Source organism: Myotis daubentonii, chromosome 16, assembly GCF_963259705.1.
Source record: "Myotis daubentonii chromosome 16, mMyoDau2.1, whole genome shotgun sequence".
Taxonomy (NCBI): Eukaryota; Metazoa; Chordata; class Mammalia; order Chiroptera; family Vespertilionidae; genus Myotis; species Myotis daubentonii.
Window position 1 is genome coordinate 18,576,583 of NC_081855.1, and position 15,218 is coordinate 18,591,800.

A 15,218-nucleotide genomic window follows, 5' to 3' on the forward strand; every position below is an offset into this window, starting at 1 on the left:
CCCTGTGGCCCCTCCCAGAGCTATAAGCGAGCCATTGGTGAGGTTAGTGAGAAGGGGCCTGCTTGCGGGAGCCCTCCTGTGACCCTGCCCCTTCTCCTTGGACATCCTTTACCACCGCCCTCCTCCCCCACACCCCTCACACAGCTCCTCCCTTCCAGGATTTTGTGTTGCTGAAAGAGCGGACCCTGGATGAGGCCCCACGGCCTCCCAAGAAGGCCATGGACTACTCATCGTCCAGTGAGGAGGTGGAGAGCAGTGAGGACGACGAAGAGGAAAGCAATGGCGAACCATCAGAAGGGAGCAGAGACACCCCTGGGGCCCGGTATGGGGCTCCCTGGGGGGGGGGGGTGGCACGCCCATATCAGAGGCACCCAGAGAAGGGCTGTAGGTTGGAGGGAGGGGGGCCTGGGGCACATCTGTGGGAGCCTGGTGTCACTGCGGTGAGTGCTTCCTTCCTTTCTCTGGAGAACGGGGTGTTCCTCTCTCCCGTTGTGCTGTCAGTGGGAGTGGCGGTGGTCTCTTCAGGTGTCTCTGCCACCAGCCTGCCCCAACCCAAGTGTGGGGCCCAGGACACCCAACAGCAGGACAAGGTTGCTCAGTGGGGGCTGAGCGCATTGTGTTTTGAATAGAATCTGAAGCTGAAAGCGCTAGGCCTGCTCTCGCCTGCTGCCATGGTACTTGGGTGGCAGGCAGGACCTGGAGGCCCTCATGACCTCCCTCTCCCATAGCAGCGATGGGGATACAGACAGTGTCAGCACCATGGTGGTCCATGATGTGGAGGAGATCGCCGGGACCCAGACCCCCTATGGGGGTGGCACCATGGTGGTCCAGCGTGTGAGTAGGCACCCCATTCTTCCCAGCACCTGCTGTGACCCTCCTTGGCCCTAGCACTGGCCCCCTTCCCTCTGTTCCTTTAGACACCTGAAGAGGAGCGAAGCCTGCTGCATGCCGACAGCAACGGTTACACAAACCTGCCAGACGTGGTCCAGCCCAGCCACTCGCCCACTGAAAGCGGCAAAGGTCAAAGCCCCCCCGTGAAGGATGGAGGCAGTGATGTAAGTGGGTGCAGGCTGGTCCATGGGACGAGGGGAGGGCACTGGCAGTGGGCAGATCAGGGGGTGTTGGGGGCTACTGTGCTGGGCGGGCAGAGCACCTGGGCCAGGGTTCCCCTGGGGGCACATGGGGCCTAGGAACAATAGAAGGGGGGGCACAGGCCAGGGTCTCACATGTTTGCCTGACTCCCACTCCTGCCCCCACAGTACCAGTCTCGTGGGCTGGTGAAGGCCCCTGGCAAGAGCTCGTTCACGATGTTTGTGGACCTCGGCATCTACCAGTCCGGAGGCAGTGGGGACACCATCCCTATCACAGGTGAGGATGGGAGGACGGAGCTGCCAGGAGGCCTGGAGAGGGCAAAGGTGAAGCCCCGGCGAGGCGGTTCACAAAGCGGGTGCTCACGGCCGCCCCTCACCTGCGCACCTGCCCTGGCACAGAGGCAACCAGAGCTCCTGAGCCTCTCTCCCCGAGAGGGACGATGCTCAGCAGCACAGGGCCCTGCGGGACGGAAGGAGCACTTTGCCAGGCCTTTGGCTGTTCCAACTCCTTCATGCACCTCCTCCAGTCTCCGGTCTTTCTCTTTCCTTCTGAGTATTCAGAGGAGCCGAGACTGAGTGTAAAGGTAGAGTAAGAAGAGACGGGGTAAGGGGACAGCAGCCCACCCCCACTTCTCTCCCCCCGCAGCCCTAGTGGGTGGAGAGGCCAGTCGGCTCGATCAGCTGCAGTATGACGTGCGGAAAGGCTCTGTGGTCAACGTGAACCCCACCAACACACGGGCGCACAGTGAAACCCCCGAGATTCGCAAGTACAAGAAGCGGTTCAATTCCGAGATCCTCTGCGCGGCCCTTTGGGGTAAGCCAGGGCTGGGAAGGAAAAGAGGGATCTGTGTGCCCCTCTGCCCCTGGTCGGGTGAGGGCCTGGCTCTGCCTCTGATCTGCCCAAGGGCTCCCGTTGCAGGCGTCAACCTGCTGGTGGGCACGGAGAACGGGCTGATGTTGCTGGACCGAAGTGGGCAGGGCAAGGTGTATGGACTCATTGGGCGGCGGCGCTTCCAGCAAATGGATGTGCTGGAAGGACTCAACTTGCTCATCACCATCTCAGGTGTGTGTGTGGAGGGCGGGGGCGGGGACAGGGCCTGGAGGAGGGGGCTCAGCTCCTTGGCTCTCTGTCACCATCTTCAGCCGGGGCAGAGGGCACCCTTGGTCCAGGAGCCAGAAGGTGGGGCCACTTTCTCACCCCTTGTGGTACGCAGAAAAGGATGGCGGGAGGCCGAATCTGGATCTCCAGCGAAGGGAGTGTGTGTGTGTCCTCGCCCCTCAGGGAAAAGGAACAAACTGCGCGTGTACTACCTGTCCTGGCTCCGGAACAAGATTCTGCACAACGACCCAGAAGTGGAGAAGAAGCAGGGCTGGACCACCGTGGGGGACATGGAGGGCTGCGGGCACTACCGCGTGGGTGAGGAGGTCACAGCAGAGTGGCCAGAGCACATTTGTTTATGAGAAGAAATGAGGGTTTGGGCTTAATGGTCATGAAGCCAGAGACGTGGGGCCTGGCTTGGGGGTGTAGGACAGACCTGTGGGAGGGGCCCCGCAGTCCAAGGGAAGTCCCAGCATCCCTCTTCTTTCCTGCCCCCAGTGAAATACGAACGTATTAAGTTCCTGGTCATCGCCCTGAAGAATTCCGTAGAGGTGTATGCCTGGGCCCCCAAACCCTACCACAAATTCATGGCCTTCAAGGTAATCCCAGCCTCAGCCCCCCAACACTGCTCCAAGGTCTGACTCCTCCACCTGTGTCCCCTGATCCCTTCTTTCCTCCACAGTCCTTTGCTGACCTGCCTCACCGCCCCCTGCTGGTGGACCTGACGGTAGAGGAGGGACAGCGGCTCAAAGTCATCTACGGCTCCAGTGCTGGCTTCCACGCAGTGGATGTCGACTCGGGGAACAGCTACGACATCTACATCCCTGTTCATGTAAGCTCAGCTGGACTGTGGGCAGAGGGGGGCCGCCGGTCTGGGCTCCAGACTCAGGGACTCCAGCCCCCCTCCTCCCAGATCCAGAGCCAGATCACACCCCACGCCATCATCTTCCTCCCCAACACCGATGGCATGGAGATGCTGCTGTGCTACGAGGACGAGGGCGTCTACGTCAACACGTACGGGCGGATCATTAAGGATGTGGTGCTGCAGTGGGGAGAGATGCCCACTTCCGTGGGTGAGTGGTGCTTGTCCCCGAGCTGCGGGTCCCCGAGCTGGCCCTAGAGTGGGCCTGGGCTGCAGTCCACTCACTGCCCCTCCCCTCTTTCTCCTCCAGCCTACATCTGCTCCAACCAGATAATGGGCTGGGGCGAGAAAGCCATCGAGATCCGCTCCGTGGAGACAGGCCACCTGGACGGGGTCTTCATGCACAAACGAGCTCAGAGGCTCAAGTTCCTGTGTGAGCGGAATGACAAGGTAGGCGCCCCTTGCCCCTGGAAAGGGCTGGGGCCTGCATTGGTCTGGCTTCCAAAACCTTAGGTTCCGACCAAGGAGGTGACCATTGTGGAGTCTTCCTGAAAGGGGCCCCTTGGGGAACACACTCAGTCTCAGCCTGCCCTTTCCCTTCCCTCTATCCACCCCCCGCCCCCTCCCCCCAGTTTCTTTCACCCTAAAGGTCTGCCAGCTGCCCTCTTCCCCAAGCAATTCTGCTCTTCAGGGCGATAGGGGTAGTTCTTCCCTTTTTTTGGGTAATCCTCACCCAGGGATTTTTTTTTCCCGTTGATTTTTAGAGAGGTGGTGGGGGGGGGGGGCATGTGGAGAGAGAGACACATCAACTGGTTGCCTCCTGCATGTGGAAGATTGAACCTGCAACCCAGGTATGTGCCCTTGACCAGGAGTCGGACCTGCGACCCTTTGTTTCGTGGGCCGTTGCTCTAACCACTGCACACACTGGTTGGGGCGGGTGGGGTTACTCTGAGACTAAACTGCAGTGTCTCTCTCTCCCAATTAATGGAACCCCTCCCCCCAACCCCTTGGTGACTTCTTCTCTTCCCCCCTCCCCCCAGGTATTCTTTGCCTCCGTCCGCTCTGGGGGCAGCAGCCAAGTTTACTTCATGACTCTGAACCGCAACTGCATCATGAACTGGTGACAGGCCCTGGGCTGGAGCTCTCCCCTGGGACCCAGCTCTCCCCCCCAGCCAGACTTCCCAGGCCGCCCTGCTTCCCCCTCCTTGGGCTTTTGCTTTTACTGGTTTGATTCACTGGAGCCTGCTGGGAACGTGACCTCTGACCCTTGATGCTTTTGTGATCACATGACCACCTTCTTCCCCAACATGTTCTCTTCCCCAAAACTGTGCCTGTCCCATCTTCTGGAGAGAGGCACAGCTTCCCCTTCACAGGAATCGAGCGGGCTCAGCCCCTCCCCCCTTTTCTCCGCTTGAGAGGAGAGTGCGTGGGGCTTGGAGCCCGTACCCCACTGCTGCTGACTGGGCAGGGCCCTGGGCCCCTTTATTTGCACGTCAGGGGAGCCGGCTCCCCCCTTGAATGTACCAGACCCTGGGGGGGTGTCACTGGGCCCTAGGTTTTAGGGGGGTCACCAGCCACTCCAGGGGCAGGGACCATTTCCTCATTTTCTGAAAGCACTTTAATGATTCCCCTCCTCCCAAACCCCAGGGAATGGAAGGGGGACCCCGCCAGCCAAAACATTTCTCCCTTTCCAGCCCTCATCTCTTCTAGCCTCTGTCCTTTCCTGGTGGAGGGAGGGAGCATGGAGCTCTGGCCTCCACACCCCTTGCTTGCATCTGTATATAGTGTGAGCAGCAAGTAGCCCTGTTCCCTCCCTGTCCCTACCCCTCCTCAGTGTAGTGGCCTTGGATATCCCGTTTGTTAATAAAGACTATTCTACCAGCTCCCACCACTTCAGACCCCTTTTTATTCTGTTTTCTCTCACAGTCCAGCTACTCGCCAGGGCAAGCAAGCAGAGTTAGGACGAAGGGGGTAGGGTGGGGTGGGATCTACAGTGAGTCTTGGGGATCCAAGTAGGTGGGCAGTACTTGACCAAGAAAACGTAGAAGAAATGACGGAGGGAGGGCCAGGGCATCCTCAGCCTTATTCTGTGGGCCTGTGGGGCCTGCCCTGAGGGCACTTGGTCCCAGCAACCGTGTCTCTCCTGCGTGGCCATCGAATAGCTGCCAGCTTAGAAGCTCACAGGGCTAGAAGGTCCTACGCGGCTGGAGCCTGAGCAAAACTGGAAGGTCAGCAAGGCTAGGTCTAGGATGGTCTTTGCTTCCCAGAGGACTGGCATTCAGGAGCTGCTTGAACAACCATCTTGACTGGCTCAGTGGTGGGCAGGGACCTGTGAACCAGGAGGTCACGGTTCAGTTCTGGTCAGGGCACGTGCCAGGTTATGGGCTCGATACCCAGTGTGGGGCATGCATGCAGGAGGCAGCCAATCAATGATTCTCTCTTATTGGTACTTGTATCTCTCCCTTCCTCTCCAAAATCAATAAAAAGTTTTTAAAGTCTTTCCTCTTTCTAATCCCTGCGCAGTGATCAGACCTACACACTTGTGCACAGGCAACATGTGTTTACAAAATACTGATTTATTATCCGTGGTGGTAAAGGATCATAATATAGCAGTGGTAGCAACTTGTTTTTCAAAATCTGTTTCCTCCTGGAGACGGACAGGAAAGTTGAAATCAGGCGGCCAGCAGCGCAGGTCTACATGCACGGCGGGTAGGGCAGGTCGGGCACTTGGTTTAAGTAGCCCCCCAGGAAGATGAGGCTGGAGCCCACACTGAAGAGCACCAGCGCCGCCCAGAAGCAGATGTTGTCCAGGGCCTTCCCCATGCGCACCCAGTCGGACACCTCCTAGGAAGGGGCAGGCGCCAGCTGAGTCCCTGCAGCACAATAGCTGGTGGGGAGGCCTCGGCAGCGCCCCGCCCGCCCCTGGCTCCGGCCCCACCTCGCCGCTGGCCTCCTGGTCTCGCGTGCTCTCGGCCATGAAGTTCACGGCGTCCACACAGCAGCGGATCTCGGGGGCGGCGGCGCCCAGGCTCTGGTAGAGGGCAGCTGCCGGGAGGTGGGCGCACCCCGGAGGGTTATGAAGGCCTCCCCCAGTTCAGGCGCCCCCGTTGGCCCACCCGGCCACGCTGCTCACCCGTCCAGGTGCCGTGCCGGTACCTCTGCCCCTCAAACACGAGCTCGCTCCGCGGCTTTTTCAGTATCAGCTCCTCCGCGCGGAGCAACAGGCCCACGGACGATGCTCGCCTTGGGGGCGAGGCTGCCCCGGGGGCCTCCGGGGGCGCGCCCGAGCCCAGGAGGCGCGGCAGCAGCTCCAGCAAGACCTAGGGCCGGGGGGGGGGGGGGGGGGGGGGGGGGCCGGAGGCCGGGCGGCGCTCAGCTCCAAGGCCTCCCGCTCGCCCGCCTGCCCCGCAGCCGCCCACCCGCCCACCCCGCGCTTACGTGGCGCAGCCGCGGGGACGTGGCGTGAGTGGTGGGCGTCCGCAAAGACACGTTGAGCACGACGACGCAATTCATTACAATGAGCGTGGCAACCACCATGACGAAGATGAGGTACCTGGGGAGCCCGAGGTGCGTGACCTCACAGCCTCCCCACGGCCCGAGCCGCAGGTGGAGCGCCGGGCCTCTGACCTCACAAACCCTCCTCTCCGCCGGGAGTGGGGCCTCCCCAGCCGCTCCGCTGCGGGGCCGCGCGCGCTCCCCGGCGCTCTCCCTCTCCGACCGCCCGTGGCAGCCATGAAGGGGACCCCCGGCTCCCTGGAAACCCTGCTGTGGGTCTACCACTTCCACAGTTCCACGGAGGTGAGGCGACGCCCGGGGCCCGGCCTGAGGGTAGCACCTCGACACCCTCGGGGAAGGTCTCCAGGCCCCCCCCCCGCGACCTTTGTCCCCTGACCCGACGGCTCCACTGCCCCTGCGCCTCCCCAGGTGGCCCTCCAGCCCCCGCTTCTGTCGTCGCTGGAGCTCGCTGTGGCCGCGGCCCACGAGTATCTGGAGCAGAGGTTCGCAGAGCTGCAGTCTCGGGGAACGCCCGCTCCGAAGCCCACCCTGGGGCTGCTGCTAAGAGAAGCCGCGGCCAGCGCCGTGAACTTGGGCACCACCTTGCTAGAGGTAGGGCGCTGGGGGCTGAGGAGGGGCGGAGACGGGGGACAGGGACCTCTGCGTCCGCAGCTAACTCCGGGACCCCCACCCCCATGCAGATCTCAGCCCTGTGGCTGCAGCAGGAGGTGCGGAAACTCGGCGGACATGCCCCGGACGCCGGAGATCCGGGTGGCGCGCTGGCCCGGGTGGCCCAGGCTGCGGGGCAGGGCACTCGGCAAGCAGGGGCTGCGGCGGGCGCGAGCGCGCGGTTCCTGCTCCAGGGGGCCTGGCTGTGCCTGTGCGGACGCGGTCTCCCGGGGTCCGCCTCATTCCTGCAGCGATGCGGAAGCCAGCTGGATCTCGGAACCGCCGGGGAACCGGTGAGTTCGGGATGGGCAGGTGATTTGGGAGCCAGAGGTGGCGCGGTGGGGGAGACACGGAGCCGCCTCCCCGCCTCCCGTCCTCCCCCGGCAACAGAGACACGCAGAAGGCCTCAAGGTGGCGTCCAGCGGCGGTGCGGAGGATGGGGGGCCAGAGAACCCACAGGCGTCCCAGACCCACCCTGTGTTCAAATAAAGCCCAGGCGGAGACCAGGCAGCCAAGGCGGCTCCCAGAGTCATTTGGGTTTGGCCCCGCCCACTCCGGCCCAACCCCCTTAGCCCCGCCCCGTGCCAGCCTGGCTCCGCCCTTCGCGCTAGCCACGCGCCGCACGGGCACCGTCGGACCCCGGCGCCCTCACCTGCCCAGCAGCGGCACGCTCAGCGACGTCTCGGGGATTTTCTGGGCGATCAGGAACAAGAAGACGGTCTGGGCGAGCAGGACGTTGATGGAGACGGTGCATTTCTGGCCGCCGGCTGGAGGGAGCGCCCAGTGAGAGCTGCTGCACCCCCCCCCGCAGCACACACACACAAACATCCCGGAACGAGCCCCACCTGAGGGTTGAGGCGACTCCTTACCCTGCGCCGGCAGGAAGTAGGCGAGCAGCACCAGGCCTGAGATGAGCACGCAGGGCACAATGATGTTAATGATGTAGAAGAGCGGCTTCCGGCGAATGATGAGCGTGTACACGATGTCAATGCCCCCTGCGCCGTCAGCGGAGCCTCCGTCCTGGCGGTGGATCTCCCCGGGGCAGAAGTCGATGGCCCACTCGCCGTTCTCTGCAGGACGGGGCACGTGCTCAGCCTGCTCTGAGGCCCCACACCTGAGGGCGGGAGCCCATAACTCCGGGCGGAGGAGAGAGTCTGCAGCGCTCTGCACCGGGGAGGGTGGGGCAGGTGGGCTGGACGGCTCGGGCCTTGGGCCTTCGGCAGACGGGCAATTCGGGCAGGGCCGAAGCGGGTATTCCGGGTGAGGTACGGAAGGACCGCGAGGAGGTAGGACTGGTCCGACCATCGAGAATAATTTCAGGAAAGGGGCAAATTAAAGCGCGGCTGCCAAAGTCGGTCCCTAGGCTTGAAGATCTGGGGCAGCCCCACTTTGCAAGTCCATTCTCGGGACCCGTCTGGAAGCGGGTTTTAGGAGCAGGAGGGGACCTCACCGGTGTAGGCCTCAGTGTCGATATCGATCTTGCTGATGGTTTCGCCGTCATCGCCCACCACAAAGACGAACTCCACCTCTTGGGCATTGTACGTCTCAGAGCTGTGGAGGCAGGGGGCCCCCACCCCAGCAACTCGGACCCAGGCCCTAAGCCTCAGGCCCTGTCCTGGAAGCTGGGCTCTGGCTGGGTGAGAACGCCCCACCCCATTACCCCAATTATGTTGTTTTCTCCCCCACTTCAAATTCGCTGGAGCAGCCCCAACCCTTTCCAGAGTCTGGCTCCGCCTCCAGCACAAAGCCCCGCCCCCCGATTAGTGTTTTCCCCCCCCCCGTATGACGTCACTCCCTGCTCCCCTAATCCCGTAATGGTCCGGGCCCGAAGGAACTGTGCCCACCGGAAGATGAGCGAGCAGTTCTGCCAGTCGAAGGGGAAGTAGGAGACTTCCACGGCGCAGACGCTGCGGTAGATGGCGGGGGGCAGCCAGCTGACGTGGCCGCCTTCGTAGACCAGCACGTTGCAGTCGTAAGCCACCCCGAACTGGCCGTCGATGCTGTGGGCCCCAGAAACCCGGCGTTCGCGGAGGTCCGCCACCCCTCGCCCTCCAAGCAACCTCCCGCCTCGGCCAGGTCCAACCCAGCCCCTCGGGCCTCGGCTTCCAACAGCCTGGTTTCCCTCCGGTCCGTACTTGTTTTCCAGCACAATCTCTGGTAGCCATACGTGTTTGGACGGGACCCGCAGGATTCCGATGTCCCCAAAGTCCTCCTTGCTGAAGTTGAGTCGGTAATCGTCCCAATCCTAAGGGGGGGGGGGGGGGGGGTGACGGGAGGACGTGTGCCCTGCATCTCCCACCTGGTGCCCGCGAAGAGTGTGGGAGGAAGGGGTGCACTGGACCAGACCTCGCACTGTCCCCCAGATTGGACTCACGATTCCAATCCAGACGCTGGTGGTGAGGGTCTCCTCTTTCTCGTTCTGCGCAGGGGAGATGGGGAGGGGTTCCAGGGCCACAGTGAGCGTTAGGATAGCGCTCAGTGGTTGGGGCCAAAAGTGGGATTTCAAGCTCAGAGATGGTGCTGGGAGTGGAAGTGGGGGATCTTACCAGCGAGATGAGGTTGGTCAGGGTGACCTTGATGTTGATGCTGACAGTGTCCTCAGGCTCCCTCACTGGCCTGCATTGTGGGTCATAATTGTCGAAAAGATGGTGATAAAGGCGCAACTCCTCATTCCCCTCACCTCGGCCTGGGGATGGTGACAAGCAGCAGAGACACTGAGATGAAGAGGCTAGGGGGCCTCTCCCCTCTGCCCCCTCCGAGTCTGTGCGGGGCCCTGCTCCCCTGTGTGTCTGCCTCTGAGACGATGTACTTTCCCATGAGTGTCTTCGGAACCAATGTTGTGCCTGGGGACCAAATATTGCAACCCAGTGTACATCGTGGTCTCTATCTTGTTTATGTTCATGTCTGTGTGTGTGTGTGCGTGTGTGTGTGTGTGTGTGCGTGTGTGTCCAGCCACCTCCCCCGACCCTGTCCATACCAAGAAGCTGCAAGAGGAATAGGGCGCTGAGCAGAGCCCCTGCCATCCTGCTGTCTGGTCCTCAGGGTTATTCTGAACGTTGGCAGGCTTGGAGCGGGCAGGCCAAGGCTCATGAGTGAGGGGGGGCGGGGTGTTAGTTCCGGGCCGAGTTAGGGGACTGTCACCTAATCCTCTTACCGCCCCACCCCTGCTGAAGCCAGGGACAGCTTGTCTGCTTCCAGAGACAGCTGCCTCGTCCCATGTTCCCTGCCACCACCCCATCCCAGCATCCTTTGCTTGGCCTTCAGCCAGCTTCCCAGCAACAGAGCTCATCCTCTCGTGACTGGAGCAGGCTGGGTTCAGGTGAACCCTTTCAGAGCACCTGGAACCACAAGCCTGGCATCAGGCGGATGGGGAAACCCTGCTTCAACATGCACTGATGCCCTTTCACTAAGCTGCCTTGTGCAGGTGACAGCCCTTGCCTCCCATACTCACCATGTGGAACACACATTACTAGCCCCTCAGCCAGCCAAGGTCACACTGGTGCGGTTTCTGCTGGCAGAGTTTGGCAAAAGCAAAGCGTCTGTAAAGACCTGGTAATCAGACAGGCGGTCACAGGGGAGCAGTCTGCAGCAATAGACTTCAGCTGGCAAAGATGACCGTGCTGAACAGGGCCCAGCTCCTCCCACAACCCATCCCCAAGTCGGCCTGCTCCCAGCCCCTCACCTTGCCTCTCTCTGCTGCCATCTCATGGCCACATATGATAGTACTGTCTCCCCCCCCCCCCCCCCACACACACACAACTTAACCCTTTCAGTGTTTCTTAAAGTCTCCCTGGACCACCCTAATCAATCACCAAGGACGCTTATTTAAAATTCAGATGTTTAGTCTCCATCCCCAAAGAATCCCAATTAGGAAGAGGGCAGAGATGGGATGCCAGGAGTCTGTTTTTTAAGAAGCTATCCAGCTCTGGCCTGTGTGGCTCAGTTGAGCATCTCCCATGCACTGAAAGGTCACAGGTTCAATTCCGGTCAGGGTGCATCCCCAGGTTTCAGGTTTCATCCCAGTGGGGTGCATATGGGAGGCAGCCAATCCATCTCTCTCCCTCTCTCTCTCTCTCTCTCTCTCTCTCTCTCTCTCTCTCTCTCTCTCTCTCTCTCCCCCTTTAAAATCAGCTAGCTTCCTAGTAACAGAGCAGATCCTCTCGTGACTGGTGAAACAGCGATGATCTCTAAAATCAATAAAAACATTTTTTAAAAGAAGCTATCCATATAAGAAGCACTTTTTATGCCTTACGCATTGCCTCCTCAAGCCAATCCAGCAACGCAGTTACCATTGTGCTGAATGTATAAAAGAGGACCTTAAGATCAGGTGTAAGATCACAGAAATAGATTGGCACTAATGCATGAGACTTATCAATAAGCTTTATTAATCATTTTACCTGTGTTCATTTTACACTTCACAAAATACTTTCATGGCCATTTTGGGGGTCTCCTTCCTCTACCTGTGAGGTCCCCATGTTACAAGCACGGACACTAAAGATCAGAGGGGCCACACAGTTTATCCATTTCCCACACATCTTTGAAGCTGCTTTGCTTCCTCTGCTAACTGCCTTACCATTCCACGCTTTCCACTTCAGACCCCAGAAAGAATCTTCTCGGCCATCTCACCTTTCTGCATGTGATACATAGACTGATTCTAAAATCTGTGATGCTGCTTATTCCAGAGCCTCTAGATTAGGGACTGGGCAAATAGCTGTGATAAACAGATATTTATTCAAACATTAGTGGCACCTGCAACACTCCCTGAACAGGGCCAGATGCCGTTGTTATAAAGATGAGCAAGACATGGCCTCAAGGCTTATGAGCAGACAGTGTCACCAGAACTGTCAAAAGGGTAAAAAAACAGGAGCCGCTTGGCCGGTCTGGCTCAGTGGTTGAGTGTCGACCTATGAACCAGGAAGTCATGGTTAGCTTCCAGGTCAGGGCACATGCCCGGGTGCAGGCTAGGTCCCCAGTGTGGGGCATGCGGGAGGCAGCTGATCAATGACTCTCATCATTGATATTTCTATCTTCTCCCTTCCTTTCTGAAATCAATGAAACTATATGTATTTTTAAAAACCTACAATAGTGAGGCAAAGCCACATCTGGACCAGCAGCCTGCATGTGGGAGAGTAGTTTGGGGTGGAGGGAGAGTGCGTGGAAATCCTCATTCCTTGCTGCTCAAGCCCTGAGTTGCTGCTTGGGTCACAGCCCAGCATGTATCACTTTCGCCACAGAGCACCTCGCTGCAGGACCCCTGGCTGGGACTGTAACTCGCTGCAGGACCCCTGGCTGGGACTGTAACTCGCTGCAGGACCCCTGGCTGGGACTGTAACTCGCTGCAGGACCCCTGGCTGGGACTGTAACTCGCTGCAGGACCCCTGGCTGGGACTGTAACTTGTGGGTGAAGGTCTTGCTCAGACCAGTGCATCCCACCAACATCTCTTGCAAAATCTGCACATCAGAAACCTTCCCCTACAGCTCTCACCGGTTTGGCTCAGTGGATAAAGCATTGGCCTGTGGACGGAAGGGGCTGCGTTTCGATTCTGGTCAAGGGCACATGCCTGGGTTGCAGGCTCGATCCCCAGTTGGGGGCATGCAGGAGGCAGCCAATCAATTCTCTCTCATCATTGATGTTTATATCTCTCCCTTCTCCTTCCTCTCTGAAATCAATTATATATATATATATATATATATATATATATATATATATATATATATATAATCTCTTAAAAAGAAACCTTCCCTTATGTAGTCGCCAGGAGGGCCGCTCACCCCTCATCCCTTCCTCCTCCTCCCCGCTCTGGCTCCTGGCCGCAGTCCATCCCACTAGTGCTGGCACAGAGCTGGGCCATCTTTTTTCTTTTCCTTTTCTTTTTTGCTGTTTACTCAGGACCACAATTGTCTGAGGAACTGAGACTTTCTTTCAAGTTGGTGGAGTCAGGCACCAACCTCAGGCCTGGGTTTAGTATTTTTATAATAAAAAGTCCACAGATCCTTAGTGGGCTCCCTGACAATTTTGTTTCTGGGACGCCTTAACTTCCAAGCTAGACTCAAAGATCTCAGCTCAACAGGAAGCCACTCCCTTCACCTACTGGCTCTTGGCTGGTAACTCACAACAGCTGCAGCTGTCGCCGTTGGCCAGGCCAAGCGTCTCTTTCTTAGTCATCTGTGTCCTCACAGTGGAAATATCCCCAAGCTGCTCTGACCAAGGGGCCCCCTCTGACACAACAAAAGAGACCCTTTTGTCAATTGGGAGAGTGGATTGGCTGAGCTGGGACAGGGACAGCAGACACTGATTTCTAGGCTGTCTTCCTCACCGGAACCTAAGCTCTCCGGTCACTGAGACCTTGCTAGTTTACTGTGTTCAGCAGCACAGAGCCCAGCACATAGTAGGCATGCAATCAAAATTTACTGAATGAGTGAAAGAATGAGTGCCTTCAAATATATGGTGATGGAAGATGATTTGACCTTGGGTGGTGGGCACACAATGTATCATAGAAATGTAAACTTAAAACCTATGTAACCTTATTAACCAATATCACCCCAATAAATTTAATATTAAAAAAAAATGAGTGCCTTCCCTAGCTGGTTTGGCTTAGTAGATAGAGCATCGGCCTGTGGACTGAAGGGTTCCGGGTTTGATTCTGGTCAAGGGCATGTACCTCGGTTGCAGGCCCCTCCCCGGCTCCTGCAGGAGGCAACCAATCAATGTGTGTTTCTCTCACATCGATGTTTCTCTCTGTCTTTCCCTCTCTCTAAAAATCAGTGGTAAATATCCTCGGGTGAGGACTTAAAAAAAATAAATAAATACAAATGAGCGCCTTACCTTCCCAGCATCCTCCCATCTACTGAGAACTGTTCTTCTCCAGCCAGGTGACTCCCGAGGCTCTGCCAAGCGCTTAGAGCAGTGGTTCTCAACCTTGGCTGCACATTAGAATCACCTGGAAATCTTTTTAAAATCCTGATTTCTGGGCCTCATCCTCCGGAAATTCTGTTTCTTTGTTATGGGGTGGGGCCACAACATTAGTAACAAAGAAATAATTTCCGGAGGATGAGGCCCAGAAATCAGGATTTAAAAAAGATTCCCAGGTGATTCTAATGTGCAGCCAAGGTTGAGAACCACTGACTTAGAGGCTCCTCACCTCTGGCCAGAGTTGATGGATCCAGAACACCTGGCCACAGAAAGCCCTTCCCTGAGAATATTGTTCAGCAGGAAGTCAGTCTCTCTTTGCTGTAGGAGGGCAAGAGATAAATTTCACATTTTTGTTGTTATTAATCCTCACCAAGGTTATTTTCCCATTTATTTTTAGAGAGAGTGAAAGGGAGGGAGGGGAAGAGGGGAGGGAAGAGAGAGAGAGAGAGAGAGAGAGAGAGAGAGAGAGAGAGAGAGAGATGTGAGAGAAATACATCAATTGGTTGCCTCCTGCACAAGGCCAAACTGGGCTGGGGATCAAACCAGCAACCGAGATATGTGTCCAGGAATTGAACCCATGACCCTTTGATTCCCCCGTCAAGGCCCTAACCACTGAGCAACCGGCCAGGGCAAGATATAAATTTAGATGCACAAGGCAGCCATGTTCATTCCCCATCCTTTATATGACTGAGAGAGAATGCAGCCGGTACACAGAGACCAAAAAAAAAAAAAAAAAAAGGCCTCCAGTATCCCAGGCCCCGGCCCCAGAAATTCCAGGGGCCCATCTGCATTTGTCTCCTCCTGCAGGCTGCTCGAATGAGGAACATCAGCATCCTTCCAGTAAATCCTCCTTTTCTTGACTTAAAGATATAGGGATTAAAAAAAAAAAATACGCCAGCCAGTGCTGCTCAGTAGTTGAGCATCGGTCTATGAACCAGGAGATCACCATTTCATTCCCAGTCAGAGCACGGTTGCTCGATCCCCAGTGAGGGGCATGCAGGAGGCCGATGAGTGATTCTCTCTCATCATTGATGTTTCAATCTCTCTCTCCCTCTCCCTTCCTCTCTGAAATCAATAAAAATATATTTG

At 57.8% G+C, this 15,218-nt stretch overlaps 2 protein-coding genes across 20 annotated transcripts in view; one reads left to right on the forward strand and one right to left on the reverse strand.

Moving 5' to 3' along the window:
- MINK1 (misshapen like kinase 1) overlaps positions 1-4,935 on the forward strand; it is a 59,840-nt gene extending 54,905 nt beyond the window's left edge. For 7 of the 13 annotated variants that reach the window (XM_059668916.1, XM_059668923.1, XM_059668919.1 and 4 more), the window contains 13 exons: positions 19-42; positions 159-322; positions 729-834; positions 918-1,055; positions 1,260-1,368; positions 1,738-1,905; positions 2,011-2,154; positions 2,374-2,508; positions 2,689-2,789; positions 2,873-3,022; positions 3,104-3,263; positions 3,363-3,502; positions 4,093-4,935. In XM_059668916.1, coding sequence (XP_059524899.1) covers positions 19-42; positions 159-322; positions 729-834; positions 918-1,055; positions 1,260-1,368; positions 1,738-1,905; positions 2,011-2,154; positions 2,374-2,508; positions 2,689-2,789; positions 2,873-3,022; positions 3,104-3,263; positions 3,363-3,502; positions 4,093-4,176 — 1,623 coding nt within the window. In that variant the 3' untranslated portion in view covers positions 4,177-4,935. The remainder of the gene's footprint in view (positions 1-18; positions 43-158; positions 323-728; positions 835-917; positions 1,056-1,259; positions 1,369-1,737; positions 1,906-2,010; positions 2,155-2,373; positions 2,509-2,688; positions 2,790-2,872; positions 3,023-3,103; positions 3,264-3,362; positions 3,503-4,092) is intronic. The other 6 variants (XM_059668918.1, XM_059668922.1, XM_059668926.1 and 3 more) reach the window with 2 other exon arrangements.
- Positions 4,936-5,612: 677 nt separating this feature from the next.
- CHRNE (cholinergic receptor nicotinic epsilon subunit) lies at positions 5,613-12,491 on the reverse strand. Of its 7 annotated transcripts, none has more exons than XM_059668933.1 (12): positions 10,194-12,482; positions 9,763-10,059; positions 9,591-9,635; positions 9,352-9,461; positions 9,061-9,216; positions 8,667-8,767; positions 8,086-8,286; positions 7,869-7,983; positions 6,491-6,605; positions 6,186-6,372; positions 5,991-6,097; positions 5,613-5,896 (listed from the first exon to the last, which is right to left on the reverse strand). In XM_059668933.1, exons 1-12 carry the CDS (start codon positions 10,503-10,505, stop codon positions 5,747-5,749), a joined length of 1,896 nt encoding a protein of 631 aa, XP_059524916.1. In that variant the 5' UTR covers positions 10,506-12,482; the 3' UTR covers positions 5,613-5,746. The 7 variants fall into 7 exon arrangements, with proteins under 7 accessions (XP_059524916.1, XP_059524919.1, XP_059524915.1 ...); XM_059668936.1 differs by having other exon boundaries at positions 9,763-9,902; positions 10,194-10,297; XM_059668932.1 differs by having other exon boundaries at positions 9,061-9,461; positions 10,194-12,484.
- Positions 12,492-15,218: the final 2,727 nt, after the last annotated feature.

What these genes read in the sequence shown, in the direction of transcription:
- CHRNE (XM_059668929.1), bottom strand. Translation starts at nt 10,505, where the DNA reads ATGAGCTCTGTTGCTGGGAAGCTGGCTGAAGGCCAAGCAAAGGATGCT. An exon ending in ATTCCTCTTGCAGCTTCTTG is followed by an intron (nt 10,060 to 10,193) that starts GTATGGACAGGG and finishes TTTGGTCCCCAG; the next exon opens with GCACAACATTGGTTCCGAAG. An exon ending in TGACCAACCTCATCTCGCTG is followed by an intron (nt 9,636 to 9,762) that starts GTAAGATCCCCC and finishes TCCCCTGCGCAG; the next exon opens with AACGAGAAAGAGGAGACCCT.